The sequence below is a fragment of the Abramis brama genome (genome assembly GCF_963993115.1).
Source record: "Abramis brama genome assembly, chromosome: 14".
Lineage (NCBI taxonomy): Eukaryota > Metazoa > Chordata > Actinopteri > Cypriniformes > Leuciscidae > Abramis > Abramis brama.
In genome coordinates this window covers 28767739-28788318 of record NC_139976.1, presented here as the reverse complement: position 1 = coordinate 28788318, position 20580 = coordinate 28767739, and the positions used below count along the sequence as shown (strand labels likewise).

At 37.1% G+C, this 20580-nt stretch overlaps 1 protein-coding gene across 2 annotated transcripts in view; it reads left to right on the top strand.

The window, feature by feature from the left end:
- The window catches only part of waplb (WAPL cohesin release factor b), a 75784-nt gene extending 57638 nt beyond the window's left edge, over nt 1–18146 (top strand). For both annotated transcript variants that reach the window (XM_084135168.1, XM_084135169.1), the window contains exons 9-20: nt 14–125; nt 223–450; nt 1339–1450; nt 1631–1728; nt 2303–2379; nt 6147–6319; nt 7845–7960; nt 9642–9806; nt 10053–10260; nt 12963–13051; nt 13954–14049; nt 16339–18146. In XM_084135168.1, coding sequence (XP_083991294.1) covers nt 14–125; nt 223–450; nt 1339–1450; nt 1631–1728; nt 2303–2379; nt 6147–6319; nt 7845–7960; nt 9642–9806; nt 10053–10260; nt 12963–13051; nt 13954–14049; nt 16339–16404 — 1540 coding nt within the window. In that variant the 3' untranslated portion in view covers nt 16405–18146. The remainder of the gene's footprint in view (nt 1–13; nt 126–222; nt 451–1338; nt 1451–1630; nt 1729–2302; nt 2380–6146; nt 6320–7844; nt 7961–9641; nt 9807–10052; nt 10261–12962; nt 13052–13953; nt 14050–16338) is intronic.
- The last annotated feature ends 2434 nt before the right edge of the window (nt 18147–20580 follow it).

Sequence of the window (20580 nt, the reverse complement as noted above, 5' to 3'; positions counted from 1 at the left end):
AATCCTTGTGCAGTGTTATTAGTTTGGCCACAAGGTGCGCCATGCCCAGTTTCAGGATGCACCTGAGGGCTCGTGGGAAAGTGGCTCAGGTTTTTAAAACTCTCAGTGATGCACCTCAACATTCAGTAAGTCCAAAGACTTTTGACTCCCCTAAAATCGTTACTGGCTGATGTCTTACATAAATTAATCTGTTCTACTTTGCTGTCCTTGTCCCTTCCTCAGAATCTAGCTTTGTGTACGGCCTCTCTTATGTACATTCTCAGCCGAGACCGCTTGAATATGGACCTGGATCGGGCCAGTTTGGATCTAATGATTCGTTTACTGGAATTAGAACTGGACAAATCCATTGCTGATCAGTTGACGACAAAAGAGATGAACAAAGTGAAAGAAAAGATTCGCAAACTCTGCGAAACCGTCCACAATAAGCATCTCGACTTGGAGAATATCACGGTGAGCTTGAGATCAGCTTGTGCTTGTTTATTGGGCAATGTTTCTTTCAGCAGTGCTGTAGTTCTGTTTGTTTCCATCGGCAAACTTTCCTGTCCAGGATTTGTGCAGAACAATAACGTTTTATTATTCTGCATTTGTGATAGACCATGCGGATGAGAGATTGTTCATTGGGGTTTTCAGAAAGGTTCAGTTTCTTCTGCTCCTAGTGGATGCACTTCAGAGCTTGGATTGTGCATTCTAGGGATGTTTTCAAAATCTATTATTTGGTGGATTGTCTCTGTCTTAACTCTAGTCTCTGTGTTAAAGGAATAGTTCTCTCCAAATGTATTAATATTATATATATAAAAAAAGATCGGACTCTTTATTGACTTTTCTTGGAGAAGGTTTAACATGCTGTTGACAGTGTAGTTTTTGTAAGCTGTCAGAAAAGAAATAAGAAAGAAATGGAAGGATTTTAAAAGTTGAGTTGTACTTACTTGACATGTTGTTTTTGAAAATGCTGACGTTGAAAAAAAGAGAGACATGACTCACTTGTCAAAGACATCCGCCTGGAGCGTGTGCACATAGGCCAGCAATTAAAAATACACAAACTGAACACAACAGATCATGTGTGAACGCCTACTTAGAATGTTAGCACACTAAAGCACCATGATTAAACCCTCTACAAGATGTTGTCTCTCTAAATTCATTAATGTTTTTGCTTGAGCCATAAGACTGACTAATATTATCAAGTCGTGTTTCTTTGCATTTCACGCCCTCCATTTACATTTGTTTTAATGTTCTGTTCAGCAAATAGAACTTTTACATTTGCATAATGGAGTCATTATAGCTGAATGTATTTTTTATAATATCTCTCAGACTGATTGTGCATTGTCTTTTTCTCGGCAGACGGGACATTTAGCCATGGAGACGTTGTTGTCGTTGACGTCAAAGAGAGCGGGGGATTGGTTTAAAGAAGAACTCCGGCTTCTGGGAGGCCTGGACCACATTGTAGATAAAGGTCTTCTGCTTTTACAGTGTATTAATGACCTGTTTATTATTCATTATTTAAAATCGAAGAGCAGAGAGATGTTAATTTTGTATTAAGTGATGGCCATCCTTTTTGCCTGAGTTTAAGATGCATTCATTTTCGAATAAGAGGCTTTTAACAGTGAGTTTGTGTGTGTGTGTGTTTCTTTAGTTAAAGAGTGTGTGGAGAACCTGAGCCGAGAGGATGATAAGGAGAACCTTGTGGCGTCATTGTGGGGGGCTGAGAGATGTCTTCGTGTTCTAGAAAGTGTAAGTCTGATACTCATCCACATTTTTGAGATGTGATTCTTTGACATTCATTTTTATTGTTATGTGCAACCAGGTGCAGTATCCACCTTATTTTGCAATGTGGAAGTAAGCTATTTTTTGTGAATGTGTGAGACATTCCATAAGAAATTCCAGTTTTCAATGTCAAGCAGCATAACGTATAGTTTTGTACAGCTAAAAATAACTGGAAGCGAATGACACCAGAAGCCTCACACATTCAAGTTACAAATGGCCATGCCCACTATCATAGTTAAAAAATAAGGTGAATAAAGTGCCCTGAATGAGTTTGATTAAGTAGATCCAGGCTGTTTCTCCTTGAACTACAAACCCCATTAACATAGATTTCAATTAAAAGTCACGTACATTACAGCATTAACAGAATAAAATTATATATGCTGTCACATGGTTTTTACAATAAGACATTTTCAGTGACTTTCCAGAGGTGTGGTCTTGTTGTGATATACACTACAGTTCAAAAGTTTGGGGTCAGTTTTTTGTTGTTTTTGTAGATTTTTTAAAATATATACATATTTTTTTATGTATTCATTTGATACAGGTAACTGTTCACAATCCAGAAAACCAGGCCTACCTGATCGCGTACAAGGACTCTCAGCTCATAGTGTCTTCAGCAAAGTAAGTGTCTCCAAAATAAATGCAGTTGTTCAGCAGTCTAGCTGTGGTTTTACAGTAATGTAGCAGTACTCTTGTCATGTTTTCTGTTTTTGGCAGTAAGACCCTGGTACTGTTCAGTCAGGTAGGATGCAGGTTAACCGTGAACTTTGTGCTAGCTTTGCTCATTACAGCAGACAGCCTCCAGACTCATTAACAACCCCAATAGCTACAGGAACACTTTATCAACAGCACCAGCTGCCAAGACCATAAGCGCAGAGCTGCTGTGCCAGAGAACACCCTCTGATACAGCTCAAGCCATGCTGACATTTCTTAAAGAGACCAATCATTTCAAACATTACCAAGAGTTGCATACTGTCTCAAGTGTCCAACTTAAGAGCACTTAAAAGGATAGTTAGTCCATAAATGAGTTGTCATTTACTCCCTCTAGTCATCCCAAACACTGCATATACACGCTGCATACAGTGAAAGTTTACAAATATCAGGAGAGGTCAAGCACTGTAAAGCTAGTCCATCTGTATCTGACATCACACAACTTCATGCTCCATATTAGAATATGAACTGAAAGTAGTCAGATTATGATTTAAAAAACTTGTGTTCGGTCTATTCCTCATACAAAGCTATAGCTTCAGAAGACTTCGGATCTACTTTCACATTTTCTTTACAGTGTAAACCTCTATGGAGTTACATGGCAGCAAATTTGCTTAAACCGTAAAAGAAAAGAAAAATCCATTATTTCTTTCCAAAAGTATTGTATTAGAAACCCAATTGCAGCAGTTAATGGCCAGGGTAATATAATACAAAGTATATTGTACATATTTACGTATAGTGTATGTAAAGTAGTATGTTACATTTTATGAAGATATATATTAAAACAAATATTTGCTAAATGCGGAATGCTTTATTACATTCTATGAAAAGGGTCCTCCTAGCGCATGAGTCACATTAACTACTTTTATGATACCTTATACCTTTCTCCATGTGTTATGAAATATAGTTTTTCTGGCCTTGGGTTCAGAAATCCCTATTTCGAATTTATATTTTTAACTCCATTATCCCCAGCATGTAATTCTCACAACACTTTTTGTGCTGCAGACATGAATGATACCTCATAGTGCTCATACTTTCTAAGCAATCAGAATTCTTGCCTGGAAATGGAAGATGATAAAACGGGTAACAATTTATATAGACTTACATTGATAGAGGGAAGCAAAACCATATCTAGAGACCATAATGTCACAGAGATGTGAAGGCTCTTTTGATTTGGGCCAGTAAGAATTCACACTATGGCAAACACCCCAGCAACCAGATTGCAACACACTAAAAACAACTCAAAAAACAGCCATGAAGCAACGCCCTGGCATGCGAATTTTACATGGGCAAGTACCACTCATATTTTCAGATTTCAGTTTGCATATTGAGAGTAAAGCATATTTCAGCATCTCTTATGGTAAATCTAGCTCATACTTGTCTGCTTGAGGCAGTCTGGCCTCTCTTCCACTGCTAATGTAATTATGAGCTGATGGCCCAGCTCTCTAGATGAGGTCAGACCCTTCAAAGAGTGCAAAGCGAACTAAACACGGGTGCTCAGGACTATGAAGAGGATCTAGATGAGTCAACAAAGTCTGCTCACACACACACACTTTTGGAAAAGCTTGTTCAGCCGGCTCTAATTCAATTAAGAGAGTACGGCAGGCCTGCATTAATAATGACCTCACTAATATATGAGTACATGAACCTCTACCTCCATTTCCCATCTCGCTCGCTAATGACCTCACATTATGCTAAGCGCATTAGTGGGATTTTGCATGAAGCTGGTCATACTGTAACACTTGTGCTTTGGTTGCTGACTGCCTCTCTGTTGCTATCTCACTCACACACACATCTTGGGGGCTAATAGAGGAAGAGCTAAGTTTCCCCCCTCTAGAGAAAGCTAGTGCAGCTTGTGTAAGTGTCTGCTGACCTTGGCTGGGGTTTAAATGTGATCCATTAGGATGCTGCGGGCTGTTTTTCCATCTCGAGCGTTACTCTGAATGGCCATTATTTAAATGCTGATGGAGCACTTGTAGGACCAGATTTAGAGTTGGAGTTAAAATGTTCTAATGTGATGTCACTTTGTACATTACGAGGCTTTTGATGCCCTGTGAAAGACTGTAAATTATGATTTCATTTATCAAGAGCAGTTTTTTTGTGTGCTTAAAGTAAAATATGAAGTTTGCTAGGGTCCTTGAAGTAGTGTTTCTTAGCTGTTTTTTTTGCTGCAGGACACAGATTCTGTCCTTCACAGTGCCAAGTTTTAAAGGGCCATGAAACTCCATGTCAGCTCTAGTTAGTTCTCACCACAGGTTTGAAAAATGCTACAAAAGTGGCTGTGGAAAGCTGCGGAGTGGTGCGGGAAGAGGGAGACCGACAACACAACAACATTTTCTGATTCAGGCGGTTTTATTTCGCTCTCATTGAGTTAAAAGCTTCAAAAGCTCCGACAAATGCATGTGGCAATTAACAATTATATGCAACAAAATCAACACATATATTATACATGGTACATATCCTTTGACTGCTTTAATTGAAATCAAAAGTAGACATATGAACGTGCTATTGCAGTTTTAATAACTTTTGAGACTGTTATTTTTCAATTTTAATTTATTTTATTCAAGCCGTCATGTTAAGGAGCTCTAAAGTACGTTTACACTCGAGGTGCAGATGAATCCAATTTTGGAGACTCTTGGTTAAATGGAAGAGAATTTGTGCCTCGCAGAAACTCTCAAAGCAAAAACACTCACTTGTGATCCATGAATGCATCTCTCGCTACGTGAGCATCTACGTCTCACAGCATCTGTCATAGGAAAGCATCACGTGCTGTTGTGAATAATTAAGTGAACCGTCATCAGACACACAGTCTTATGAATAATTATGAGACACAGAAGTCATCAATGTACTATAGGTGTTACAAAACATATGTGACATTCACACGATGAAGATTTTAGACCCTGAAGACCAATAAATAGTGCAAAAATTAACCAGTTTTCTCCTACAATTAAAATCAACAAATGCTAACGTTGTCTTTTATTATGTGCAACACTTACCTCTGTTAAAATGCATCTTAGTATTTCATGACCCTGTAAACGAATTGAATGTAGGCATGTTCATGGTTTTTGAGAATGAGGGCATGTCAAGCAACCAATCCATGTTGGCATGTCTAATTTAACTAACTTCAACCAAATGACAAATTAATTTGTGCAAAAATACAGCAGAGTTTTATTGGATGCACAATTTTTTAGTTTTATCCTCCATTTTACAGGATAAGGCTCTTTATTTTACTATCCTAACTATGCACAATTATATGGTTAGCTGCATTTTATTATTTGCATTTATCATTGTTTATCCCTGCTCTCTGCCAAGTTATCAGAACAGGTCTGTGACCCACTCGTTGAAGAACCAATACCTTTAATTTACTTAATGTGTAATTTTTGGTTCTCTTGTTGTTCTGAACCACATATGACTGACTTTCTTTTGTGAGAAACAAAAATATATATTTTGAAGAATGTTCATGCTGTGCTTCTTCATACAATGAAATTAAAAAAACAAACAAAAAAAACCACCATAAAAACTATTTTACGTGCACTACATATACCAAGACTTCTGAAGTTATTTAACTTTTGTGTGTGAAAATGAGTGAATTGTCCTTTTTAAGATATTTTTGAATATTAAAACAATAATATGTAATAATTATTTTGAGGGACATGTCATCTTTGACTTTGTGTTTTTAGGGCCTTATGGCACTGTGAGGAGATGATCCAGAGGTACAGTCGAGAGGTGAACAGAGGCCTGTGCTCGTCGGGCACACCGCTACCCTACTGCAGCAACAGCAATGTGGGGAAAGCCGTAGAAGACTGTATGCGAGCCATCATTGGAGTCCTGTTAAATCTCACACATGATAACGGTAAGTACAAAGACCAGAATGTTTAACAAAACAAATTTTCCAGTTTGACAGTGAAGGAATATATTGTAAATGTAAGTGTTGAAAAAGCTACTTTGCAATTGTAGTTTACCAAGTTACAAGGTATTCTTTAAGGGTTAGTTCACTGAAAATTTAAGTCAATTTTTCTCCCTCATTCCAAACCTCATAAGACTTTTGTTCATTTTGTTCATTGTTCAACACATAAAGGTAATTTAATGAAACCAGAGAGATTTCTGCTCCCCACCCCCAACCATTAAAAAATCCATTCCAAGAACACTTTGACATTTTAAAGTTCAAAAAGGCATTGTAAACTTAATCTGTATGAATCGAGCAAGATGGAAATGGTTTTCTTCAGGACTGGTTTGGTGTTCATTAAACCGCACACACACCTGACATTGAAATTATTTACTCATGTAAATTTTGGGACCTTTTCTGCTTGCTTTGACTACCATATTTCAAATGCATTTTTTCCCCATAGAAAATAATTTTTCTCTGCTTTAAAGTGATATCACTGACATGGGTTTTCCATTCACAGCACTCAGACCTAATAACATTGGTGCTTTAAGTTAGTTACTCCCCAACACCCCCAAACTGTAAATGGCAAAGTATATGTAAGGGTATGCGTACATATGTAATGCCAATTTCGTCCTTATAACAGTATGTGCATACTGAACGCATGCAGCTTGATTTTTCTAACCGCGTCAATGTTGCATGCTCAGGGGGTTGAGATGGCTGGAACTCCAGTTAAAAGAAAACTTCAGGAGAGAAATGGTGCAGACTCTGGACAAGGATGAAACTTTATCGTGCATGTTCACGCAGGTCATCAAATGGAGTATACTTTGAAAGGCTATGAGTTTGACTACGCATATGCTAGCGTTCAGTTCACGTCAAAGCATAAGGAATACTTTTTGGCTTTAGTCAATAATTTGGAACCTTTCTCACAGCAGCTCGATAGCATTGTGAGCGCCATTTTGCAAATGCCTTTTTGACCGGTGAAATTATTTTTTTACTGCTGTAATGTGCTGTCACTGACAGAGGTTCTCCAGCACACAGATCCAACTAAATCAGTAATGAAATGCATTATTGGTTATCAATTAGTCATTACATACTTATGTTGCTGCTTTTAGTTAGTTACTCCCTAACACTGAACTGTAATATGTGCTGGAAGCTGAACAATCAGGCAACTGGGCCATAGTAACTGTCTCATTACATTATGCCTAATAGAACGTTTGTTATTCTGCTTTTGAAAGGCTTAAAGTCAATAAGAGTCTTTTGGCTTCCTTGCATGGGTTTTGTTCGATGTGCCAAATGGATTTCTGTTAGCAGTGCTGCTTTGGCTAGCTGCTCTCTAGTATTGCTGCCAAACCCTTTAGCATAATGCAGGAGTACTCGGTCATAAGCCAAATGTGAGCAGCTTGGAGAACAACAGTCAGAGAAAATCCCTGATTAACTAACTTTGAACTCGTATATGCAGCAGCCATTGAGTGTGTTTTGTATCTGTCTGTAGAATGGGGCAGCACAAAGACAGGGGAGCAGGAGGAGTTAATCATCACAGCGCTGAACTGTGTGCTCAGGGTCCCACAGTACCTACCGCAGGAGCAGAGGTTCGATATCAGAGTCCTGGTGAGTACACAGCTCTACTAATATCAGTCAGTGTTAGTATACATTCAGTGAGGATCAGCAGTGGCCACTAGGAGTTCCAGAGTGCTTTCAAACGTTACAAATGAAAAAGCCATACTGTGGTCAGATTGGTAAAAAAAAGACTACGTGCTGGTTCAGATATATACAATGCTTATTTGTGAGGATTATGCTGGTAATTATAAAACTGTTGGCTCAACCAAAAAAAAATAGATCCCCCAAAAAATAACAACCCTATGCATCATTTTCTTTTTGTCATGGCAACTTCAAATGAGATTGTTCAAGCAACAAACTATATTGAGTTAGAGGAACTTCATAATTTGTAACAAACAAATTTAAGTTGATTACTCAAAAAAAAAAAAAGTTGCTTGTAGAGTTGTAGCCCTGGAACCAGTTAATCTTATCAATTTCTGTTACAATCCACAGCTATCATAGCACATGCTTAGTGTAATTATTTAGCATACTGTAGATTTAATGAACTAGTAAGATAATACTTGTCACTGGCATTAACACATTTATTGCTTATAGAGCCAATGTAGTGTTTACCTTCATTTAGTCTACTCAATTGTAACCACAACTTCAACTTAACAGAAACTTTATTGAAAAGAGTTTGACAAAAAAAAAAGGTCAAACATAACCGCATTAAACACTAACAGGTATTTCCCTTCTATAAAAAAACAGTACAGTAAGTTCAACATTTAATGCTTCTTATCCAGTCCCATGCAAAGCATCCTGGGAACTAGAAATCCACTATGTCCAGTTTCCAAAATTATCAAGACAATCTCTTTTTTTTTTTTTTTTTTATTATAGCAGAAATCTGAGTTTATATTAGACACTATATTTGGTTAATTTAATGATCAACATTGTCAACAGAACTCAACAAAATCTTGTTTGCAACTTCAAAGGTTTAATTAAATCAATAAATTAGAATTTTTAATTTGCAGTCATGCATTTTTTTAAGTTGTGGTATCGGGTCCCCTGTATTAATTCTTAGTGTGGTTAATATTGTTCGTTGATTGTAATGCGTTAATACACTCCTTCCATTAGTAACAAATTAATTTGTTACTTAAACTGCTAGGCAGATACCTTTTTTGTGAACATTAAGTTATAATGCAAACAAATCACTGATTTGATCACTGACAAGTTTTGTTAAATTAGTTGTTACTAAAAATAGCAACAAACTTAGGAAACCAATTAATTGGCAAAGATTGAGCATTTTAGTGCAACATACATGTTCATAATCTTTGCTGTTTATTACTACTGTATGCATTGCTCTATTTATTGTAGGTCTGGATCGATTACAATTTTTAAATAAGCACATTTCTGTGGTTAATTACGGTTTATTGCATCTAACATTTAAAGTTTGTAATCATAAATATATTTACACATTGAATCCCCATATTAACTTTGATTCAACATAAAGTACATTTAAAATAATATTTGTAAAATGGATTTTTTTTAACCAAGTACTACCCATACTATTTTGCCAATGCGAATACAACAAATGTTGTTTTTTTGTATAATTTAAACATGTAAAAATATATATTTTAAATAAAATATTAAATTAAATATTTTTATATTTTTCCAACCCTATTTTGTAAGCATTTGTGCAAACCAGTTGTGTGTGACATTACTGTTAAAGTTTTGTGTGTGTGTGTGTGTGTAGGGTCTGGGCTTGCTCATTAATCTAGTGGAGTACAGTGCAAGGAACAGACACTGTCTAGTGGAGCTGCAGATGGAGGGAAGTGACGTCTGGGACTCCATGTGTGTGTCTGACAAAGAGGAGTTGCAGACTGAGAGATCTCTTGGTGCCATTGCTGCTTTGGTGAAGGTATAAACACACAGACATACAGAAAAAACGAATGATTTATGCTGGAATTTTCATTAATGCATGTGTACATTAATAGAAATGTAAAGATGTAATAGAATAGCATTACTATTAGTGGTGGGTAATTTCAGTTATTTTAAATCTTTTGAAACTGTTTACCATTTTTTTTTTTTTTTTTTGTGGACCGTCACTAATTGGTTCACAAACGAAACATCAGTGATTAGTTTTCCTCTGTTTCTGCATGAATAGCTTTTCCTTCAGAGAGAGCATGCGGCCATTTTGGCAGAGGCGGAGACGGATGACTTCATCAACGATGCACCAAAGCCCCAATTGGATCAGAGCGGAGAATGGAAAGAAACCAATGAAGAGATTCAGTGGGTGGCTTCAGAGAACAACAACCAAGGACAACAGGACAAGAAGAAAGAAGAGGAGGATGAAGAACTTGACCTCAACAAAGGTAGACACTCACTATAACTTGAGACTAGCCAAATGCAGTTTTTCTTTTTGCCATGGCAGGTAATTTTGCTTCATCTATGAGCCACTTTGATGGGCAAACAATCTCAGATTGGACCAATGAATGAATGCTGTTGTTGAAGTAGCATATTTGATTAGATTCGGAGGAACAGATTAAAGAGAAGCTGATGAGATGCTTGCCTTCAGTTTTGACTTTGACATCTTCAGGGCCGCTCATGCCCCAAGTGTAAACACACTTTAATGTGCATGCACACGCATGTCATTGATTTCTAAGAGAGGAATTTTATATTACATTTGAGAGTACCAACTGAACTCAGACCTTCTCAGGTCCATTTAGCTTCTGAGTCAAGAAACCAAAATCGCCTTTAGTTAATTTTTCTGATGTTAATGCAATTCCGATTTTAGGTTTCTGTATGTTACAATACAAAGCTAGTCTAATGCAGAGATAACATTATGTAATTATCATCTGTAGTTATCGAGTGCAGCCTCAGAGATAAAGCTGCTTGTGCAAGACCTTTCTGTGTATAGTCAGCCTTAAGGCCTTGATATACTCACAACAAAGTTCTTTTTTGTTCTTCACTTTGGGGTAAAAAGAAGTTCAACATACGTGACCAGCGATATACTGTTAGCGAACATCCTGACGCTGAGAGCGCTGTTTTGATGAATATGTAAAAATGTCCTACACGCTTTCCTTTCAACGACAAAATAAACGCAACATAAATGACAGCAGTGAGAAAACATCAGTTAAGTAAGCATCTGATCATATCGATGTGGATATGATTGCACCAGCTCTGCAATTCAGCACTCCAGTAAAGTTGTCACGTTTATTTATATAGCACGTTATACAATGGATTGCTTTAAATCAAGCTGTTTAGTTTACAGTATTAAACATGAATAAACAGTATCAGTGTCTCTTTCAATTAGAATTACAACTTCAGTTTACTATAAAGCGACTCTCCAGTGTATTCATGTTTTTACTTGCGGACTTCTGACCTCGATGGACTGAACAGAAGAAACGAACCTGGAGAAGATTTCCATGTCAAAGGAGGTTGAGTCTCAGAGCCACATTTACCTATTACATCATTGCCATGGATCAATGGTAGTTTGATGATATTTACCAGCCAGAGCGATCTTTTCCAGAAAGTTCGCTTTGGCAAGTTGTTTCAAACTCTCAAAACGAACACAAAACAAACTTCGTTTTGGCCTGATTTTGTTCGAAATGACGCAAGGCATGTTCGTTCTTCGATTTCGCTTGAAGTATATCAGGGCAGTATATTGGGGCCTTTAGTAAGCGTGTGTCGTGACTCATGTTAGTTTTCTTTTGGTGTTCTACAAACTTCGCTTAGCAAAACACTATCTGTGTGTCCCTGCAACGTTTGTGCCAGCGGAGCATGTTTCTTCTGCAGTCATTCTTATTGTTAAGAGGAGTCAACTTTCACCCAAGCATGTGGACATGCTTGTTTTGTTTTATTCTCAAAACGAACACGTTAAACAATATAAACCAGGGTTATTATAGTTTTGCATTTTTCATTAGTTTTTATTTTTATTTCGTTTTGACTTTTTGTTTTCAAATTCGGTTTAGTTTTAATTAGTTTTTAAAGTGGGTTTGCTAGTTTAGTTTAGTTTTTATTTTTTGAAAATGCTTAGTTTTAGTTAGTTTTTATTAGTTTTAGTGTTAGTTTTAGTCTTTTTTTTTGTAATTTGGGTTATTTGTCAGGGGAAAGATTCAAAAAGGTCAGAAAAAGTATTGTGTAACTAAACAATAACATAATAACTCAACAAAAACATCATACAATTTTAGAAAATATTGCTTCTCGGGTCGACATTAACACACTGACAAAATTATATTCAGAATTGAAAATATTTTTATACCACTTTTTAATGTGTGCTAGTGTAAAGGTGTTCACGAGATGCCAACCTTTCGCGAACTTGCTTTCAACGTCGAACGAACACTCGTTCTCATGGAGACGCGGTGTGCATGGAGGGGAGGGGCTGTGTGTGTGTGTGCGCGTGGGCATGTGAGAGACGCATGAGTGACAGAGACAGAGGGAGAGCAGGGAAAGGAAATGCAGCTGAATGAATATGCTGCGTGTTTTAAATAGCGTTAAAAAATGAAAGACCTTGACAGACGAAAACTAAGGACATTTACTCTATTATTTTATTTTAGTTAGTTTTGCCAAACGCACATTACAGTTTTAGTTAGTTATCGTTTTTTTGTAATGCCTCGTTTTTATTTTTATTTCAGTTAACGACAATGTTTTTTCCCACCTAGTTTTCGTTTTTTCGTTCGTTTTCGTTAACGATTATAACCTTGATATAAACGCAACCATTATATGCAGATATGTTATATGTACATTCTCTACTGTTTTTATTAGCCTTTTTCATTTGCTCTTCCTGAGCTTAAATGCTTTGGTTCTATTCTTATTGTTTATGTGCATTGCTTCTAAATGTTTTCAAGAACAAAAACAAAAAAGGTATATTGTATGCTGCTTGTGCATATAATTATAATCTTGTTCTGAAATGAAACAAATCTAAGTGAATAAAAAACTTAATTTAAATAAATAGAATATTCCTTTATTATGAGCTCAAATATTATTGAAATGTCTTAACCCTTAGTAAATATGCAAAATTTGTATATGTTTTTAAGTTATTTTGAGGAATATGTCATGTGATTTTTGTTTCCAGCTCTTCAGCATGCTGGCAAGCACATGGAGGACAGTATTGTGGCGTCATACACTGCACTGCTTTTGGGCTGTCTGTGCCAGGGGAGCCCTGTAAGTAACACACTCACGTACCTCAATGTTTTCCATTTTGGATCTCTGATCATGATTTGTATCTGTGTCTTCTCAGAATCTACATTTTCCTCAAAGTATAAAGAATATAATTTATTATTAATGTCAGGTATGCATTTAGCTATGCAAGACTACAACCTTTCGTCTAGATACCCTTTCTGTCCTCTACAAGTGCTCTAAAGTCAAAACAAACCAATAGCATTTATTGGTGCAGAGCTTTTGCTGTTCAAATTCCTTTGTAAGGTTTGAGGGTTGTTTGTCTAAATTGCAGTTTTCAAGCTCGAAGACAGGTATCAGAAGAAAGCCCCTGAGTTGTGTTTGCCAGTATTAATGGCTTTATTTTCAGGACGTTAATAGGTGGGCTGTTGAATTGTCTGTAATGGACTCCTCTGTTTCTCTTTCACAACACACTGTTGCTTTCTGACTGACGTACACGGCCATTATCTGTCTCGCCAATAAACGCTGCCCAGATGCAGACACAAAACGAGATGGCATTTATACTCGTATTTTACCCACTTTTCCTTTTGGATGCATGTTTGCACACTTTGAAGGTCAAGTTTGATTCTGTTTTTGAAAAACAAAGCAAATTGACTCAAAGTAGGATTTTTTTTTAAAGGTACATAGTCCTGTTTGCACTTTAGATTCATGTTAGGAGGCATCCAAGCTTTTGGAAGGAGGGAAAAATTTGAGTTTGATGTTTTTGAAGAACGAGTACTATGGAGACTTTTGGAGCGTACTGAAAAAATGATGGCCGGAGATGCAGTGCTGCTGCTTTGATCAACAGAGACTTGCTTTAAAAATCTCCAGACTCTCTTTCAACACTGGCCTGCAGTGTTCTGTAACCTCGCAGGAGGAACAGGCTGCTAATTCTGTTTCTCTTTCAGATGAATGTGACTACTGTGAGGGAGAACCTGCCAAAAGGGGATTTTTCAGTCATGACAGAGATGCTGAAGAAGTTCTTGAATTTCATGAACCTTACAGTAAGTGATTGACCAGGATAATATTCTCAATGAGCGATGCAGGGTTGCTGAAATTTTCATGATAATTTTAGTAGTCGATACCATACCAGCGAAATGACTTGATTCACAAAAACTATTTCAATATCACTGCTATTATGTTAAAAGAGTGCTGAAGGGATGACACAATTTTGTAGGCCAACCCGGAAGTCACCATCACCCTGGTACCCTGGTTTGGATTTTTGCTGTGATGACATTTAGTTTCCATGACAAACTCTTTAGTGGTACCATTTTCAGGCATTTAACCAAAGACCCATTGACTTTGGGACAGTGGGACCGGAAGGTCAAAAATGCCAACTCATTCCTGCAGTGCTCTATTGTATGATTTTGAAATGATAATCAGCATATCTAAAATATAAGTATGGTAACACTTTACAATATGATTCCATTTGTTAACATTAGTAAATGTATTAAAGGATTAGTTCACCCCAAAATGAAAATTTCCTAATAATTTACTCACACCAATGCCATCCAAGATATCCATGTCTTTCTTTCCTCAGTGGGAGAGAAATTATTTTTCTTCTAACAATGGACTTCATTGGTTACCATCGTTCTTAAGTCCAAATCAATGCAGTTTCATTTGAAAATGCATTTTCCCCAAAAAATTATAATTTATAGACTTTTTACCTTCAATAGTTCAGATTGAGCTGATCAACAAACGGACAGGGAACTACGTTATCACGTTGAAAGGTCACGCCGGCAATACTATTTGAACTACTATTCATATTCATCAGAATGTTATTCATATACTATTCATATTCACTGAATACTATTATTATATATATATAATAGCAAACAATACTATTTGAACTATCCTCCTACGTACGGTCGCATTGTAAACAGTGGGGTGGTACTTCTGCCGGCGCCGGCGTGACCTTTCAACGTGATGACGTAGTTCCCTGTCCGTTTGTTGATCAGCTCAATCCGAACTATTGAAGGTAAATGATAATTTTTTTTGGAAAATGACCTATCGTTTCGCTAGATAACAACCTCTTCTTCAGCTGTGATCGCGTACAGCCCATTTAAACACTTCAAAGACTTTTGAAACTGCATTGATTTGGACTTAAAAACGATGGTAACCAATGAAGTCCATTGTTAGAAGAAAAATCCAGAAATGTTTTCCTCAAAAAACATAATTTCTCTCCCACTGAGGAAAGAAAGACATGGATATCTTGGATGGCATTGGGGTGAGTAAATTATTAGGAAATTTTCATTTTGGGGTGAACTAATCCTTTAACTAACATGAACTAACAATGAGCAATACTTTTGCTGCAGTATTTCTTAATCTTTGTTAATGTTAGTTAATAAAAATACTGTTTATTGTTTGCTCATGTTAGTTCACAGTGCTTTTACTAATGTTAACAAATACAACTTTTGATTTTAATAATGTATTAGTAAATGTTGAAATAAAAATGAACTTAGATTAATAAATGCTGTAGAAGTATTGTTCATTCTTAGTTCATATTAACTAGTCAACTAATGTTAACCAATGAACCCTTATTGTAAAGTGTTACTTAAAGTGCAAATAATGACTTTATTATAAAAGAGCAATGAAGAATTTGTTGCTTAGACACAATGTCAATAAACAACATGTACTTAAATATTTTCTTGGTTTTGAACTTTTACATGTGACCATTACACTTTATACACTTTATTGCCCTTGTTATGTTTGCTACATTTACTTTAGTAATAACAGTAAAAAATGTATAATTGTACGCAACCAACACCATGTCTACACCAGACGCGAGTGATGCTGTCTACACTGGATGCGGAGCCGTGTGGCAATACATAACACAACAAATTCCAGACAGTAAACTGATGTCCCATTCTATTTCTAACGTACTCCAAGCGCTTACCGTACTTTGGAGTTTCTTTGTCACGTATACTGTAGACGACACGACAACTGTCACTTTTGGTGAAGAGACGAAGTACATGTTGTTAATATTACTCGGTGCTTATTTGTGCAAGTACACTTGAACAAGGCCACATTAAAATAGTGTGATCCATGAGAGAAATTCCTCTTCTGTTAACTGGCTGAGTGGGTAAATTGAACCGCTATAATCTCAGAATGGCCAAATATCGACGGATTAATCGGTGTGTCATTAAAAAGTATGCAACATGAATATACATAGGCAGGTACATGTGTGAGCATGCTGTGATATTAATACTAATGTTCTGCCTCATTCGGTAAAGAAAACTAATAAGAAAGTTATACTTGTTGACTGACCAATTGTGTTTTTTTGTCCTTTACAGTGTGATGTGGGCACCACGGGGCAGAAGTCTATCTCCAGGGTCATTGATTATCTGGAACACTGCTAGTGTTTTTATGGAGCTCCACGCACAGACCTCAGCACACCCCGGCCCAACCCGACACACCTGGAAAACAACCCACGATCATCATCCACCAGTACCTTCCTCATTCAGACTGGAAAGAATGAAGTTTAAAGCACATTACACACGGAACTCTATTAAAAGGAGCTGTTTTCATTGGGTTTGTCACAAGTTGTCCATCCGTTTCGTCTTCAAATGTTTTCGTCACGGCATAATTGTGTTTCTCTCATCACAAACCCCCCTTAATCTGCCATCTACTGATCAGTCGCCTTGGAAGTTCGTTTTCATTGTCAGAAATAGAGTAGCTTTGATAAAACTTGTTAAAGGATGTTTGTTGTCCCCTCTGTTTGTTTAATTCCACTTTGAAGTCTGTAAATTCAAGAGCGCTCAACACTGACCTGACCAATTGGAGAGTGAATCCAAAACAGCATTCGTAATTCTGGTCCTCTTTGAAATGCCGTGAAGACATGCCCTCCTGGTTCAAATCCATTCTCTTCACTTCAGGATGTGCTCCCTTTGTGTTGCACAAATTCGTTTTTAATCGATAGCGCTGTGTCAAAGGTCTGCGAATGAATACATTACATCGCTTTCCATTTCGCGAGGGCAGGAAAGGGACAAGCGTTTTTGGAATGTTTTAGTAGTCGTGACTCATAACCATATAGTCCAAATGCCATAACGTTAACTGTGAACTTAACCCTGATTTCCAAACATTATAAGGCTCAAAATCAACAGTAAAACTCATTAATATCATACAACAGCTTGGCTGCATAATCGTATTGTGCATGAGAGAGATGTTTTGGGTTTGGGTCATGGCTACATGGTAACCCAGGTTTTGTGAAAATTCTTGTGCATGCGCTGCTACTGTGGTTTGGTTCGAGCCAAAGTTGCTGTGAGAATAAACGTTAAACGCAGTTTTACAGAACACTGGTTACCATCTAGCAATGGCCTTGATGCTCAACAACTAAACTGAGCCACGCAACAAACTTTCATCCCACATTTCACTAGTTTGTGTCATACAACCTGAATTTGTCCATCATTGTTTATGAAGGATTGATTGATTGTTTATTATTTTTTAGTAGATTGAATTTAGCACTTGACGTCTCTTTGATAAAGCCAGTACAATTTTGACCCAAACCGTTCTCGTCTTCTCAAGTTTGTGTTGTCAGAAGCTCTCCATTGTTTGTTCGCCTCTCAAGTGATCGCCCTCAACAGTAAGCTTTACGGAGGCTCATTTTAATGTCAGATGCTCAAGACGTTTTGCTACCATTGTCAGCCCTTTCATGGGCGTAGACTGAATGCACACAGCTTGGCAAAAGCAAATCTAGGGTCATTTGTTCCCCTCTCTCACTGCTTAACTGTTTTAATTTGACATAGTGTACACAAAACACTATGAGTTGTGAGTGTTTTGTTGGTAGTCAGTGTCGAATTCTGGGTCAGTGAGCTCCAAACATCACCACGGGATGAATTCACACAGCGGGGGGGAGGGGGGACTGAATGAAGCAACCTGAACTGTAAATACTCGTGTAAATATTGGCTGTTGGAGAACTAGATAGACTACTTTTCTGAATTCAATTGTTTTATTTTATACTGCATTTTCTCAGTTGTGTTCTTTGAGGTAAGCGTTATCGAAAAGCCAACTGCAGGAACATGAAATTTGTACCAATTTCAAAATAATGTCTTTGGTTACTTGTACATAATTTTAACGCAAATAAAAATTGCTACTTTCAGTACTTTTTACGTGTCGTTTTTGGTGTCTGGTTGGCATATTACGATTAGGCAAAATATCATTATTGCTATTGGTACTAAATCCACTATTTAACAAATGTATTGTGAACTCAAGAGCAAAAGACAAACTTTTTCCTCTGAAAATATTTATTTGTATAGCATAAAAGGAGAAATATATCATTAATTACAGAAAATTTATATTTTACTACAAAATGTCCAACAAGCAAACTGATGTTTAATGCAAATAAAAAAAACACTGAGATTGTTATTTTGCTCCATTGCTCCTCTCCAGATAGTGAGAGTCCACTATGAGTTCTGGTGTTTTGGGGTCACAGCAAGTGGGCCGCCTGAGATTCCCAGCGTATGATCTTATCCTACAGGCAGGAACAGTTTTCTGCTCAGCTTTGGTCTCTTCAGTGTCCGTTGAACCCTTCACAATGACCTGATCCTGCACGGCCATGGTTAACGCTGGGTAGCTGAATTCCGGGTCGCAGTCTCTTTCCTCCAGCAGCTCGCTCAGAGTACTGATGTAGATCTGCGCCATCTGAAGCGTCTCAGACTTGGAAAGCTTCCTGTCGCTCTCCACGTTAGGAATGACGCTCCTCAGGCGGTCGAAGGCCACGTTCAAGCCCAGCATCCTCCTCCTCTCACGGGCGTTAGCAGCCAGACGGCGACGTCTCCGGGCTCGGGCGATCGCGCTCTGGTCTTCGTCGGGATATGCGAGTCCGGACAGCCGGAGTTGGACGAGAGCGCACGGGTCACAGCTCGCCCTGCCCTGATCCCTCTCCTCCCTCCAGCCGACTGTTTCGGGATGCGGGTCAGAACGGGCTTTCTCTGCCTCTTTCCAAATGAGCTGCGCGTAAGAGCCGTCTGGACGGGGCATGCTGAACACTTGAGGATGAACTGTGTCTCCAGAGCACAGAAGAGCTGTATTTATTGAGGAGAGGCCCCACGTAATGAGAGGCGGGTGTGTGAGGGTCGTGTGTGCTGAGAAATGAATAGAAATGAGTCTCTTTGATAATGACCACAGGGAGTCTATTAACCCAGTTCATCAAAAGTGGATTAGATGCGTGTGAGTGATCTCTGACGGGCCTCCTGACACTGAGGTAAGCAGATAACTGCTGCTTAACAGCTACACAAATATCAATAAACAAATGCACTTGTTATACACCACACACCTCATTTGATTTAAATTTCCACATTTTAGAGTGTTAGTACAGCCTTCAAAACTAAAAAACACACAAATGAAACTTGCTGGCTGGTTTTTTTTTTTTTTTTTTTTTTTTACAGTTCAGTCCAACTCATATATTTAAATAATAATAATAATAATAATAATTTTAAAGTAAAACTCAATCTTTTACCTTAAGAGGTTTTTAAGATCATTAGAAACCCAAACTGGTAATATTAGAATGTCTTCTATGGGTGTTTCTGAAACTAAGGGCACTTGACTCCCAAATTTAAAAAAAATAAATAAAAATCAACAATTTCAATGAATTCCTATTTTAACCATCACAGTCCATAATACATATAAAACTGAGATTATAACAGATTAAGATTTTAAAACTAACATGTTTATTTTTGTTTTTATTATCTCTTCTTACAAAATGTCATTACCGCAACATTACAATTTTATATTTTATTTTATATTTTCTATTAAAAAAAAAAAAGTACATTTACATGGTTACTTTCAAGATTTGTCCATTTTGTAAAAACTGATATTAAAGAGTAATTTAAAATTACGGGATTTTATGATTTTCTTTATGCCATGGAACATTTTGACACTTGTTTTCATACACGCCAAAGATTAAATATTTAGCTTTTTATGAAAAATATTGTCATTTTAATGTGTAAATCATCTCTACTGAAGTGTTAAAATAATTTTTGCAAATAAAAATTGATCAATAATTAAAATAAATCATTGCTGCGGTAATGACAGTTTGTGTCGTAAGGTCACAATGTAATGTCACGTGTTAATAATGGAACCTTAACAATAGGGAAAACGGTAGAGAAAAACAGAAGGTATTTTGTCAAAGATAGTAGAGGTATTGCAGAAAAGACTGGGTCAAACTGATTTTTCTTGTTTCAAAAACTAATACATTTATGAAAACTTTTGTAACAACAAACTATTTTAAGGCCTTCAGTATTTAGTTTTGTCCTCTTTTTTCTTTTGTTTATCCTCCACTGTCTTTTCTGATTTTAAGCCGTTAAACTATGGGAAAGTTTTCAGTGATACAGTATTTATTCACAATTTATTCAAACAAACCAATTCATTTAAACATCAGTCCAAAAACAGCGCTAATGTAAAGAAGGCCAGAGAATCTCGAGATATCCGAGAGAATGGAGCCTCACATTGCGGTTTTCATTTCAGTGTGTGCTTTGCTTTAAAACACGAGCTCTGTCATATTCTGTGATTGTTTCTGAAGAGCGCAATTTTGGTGA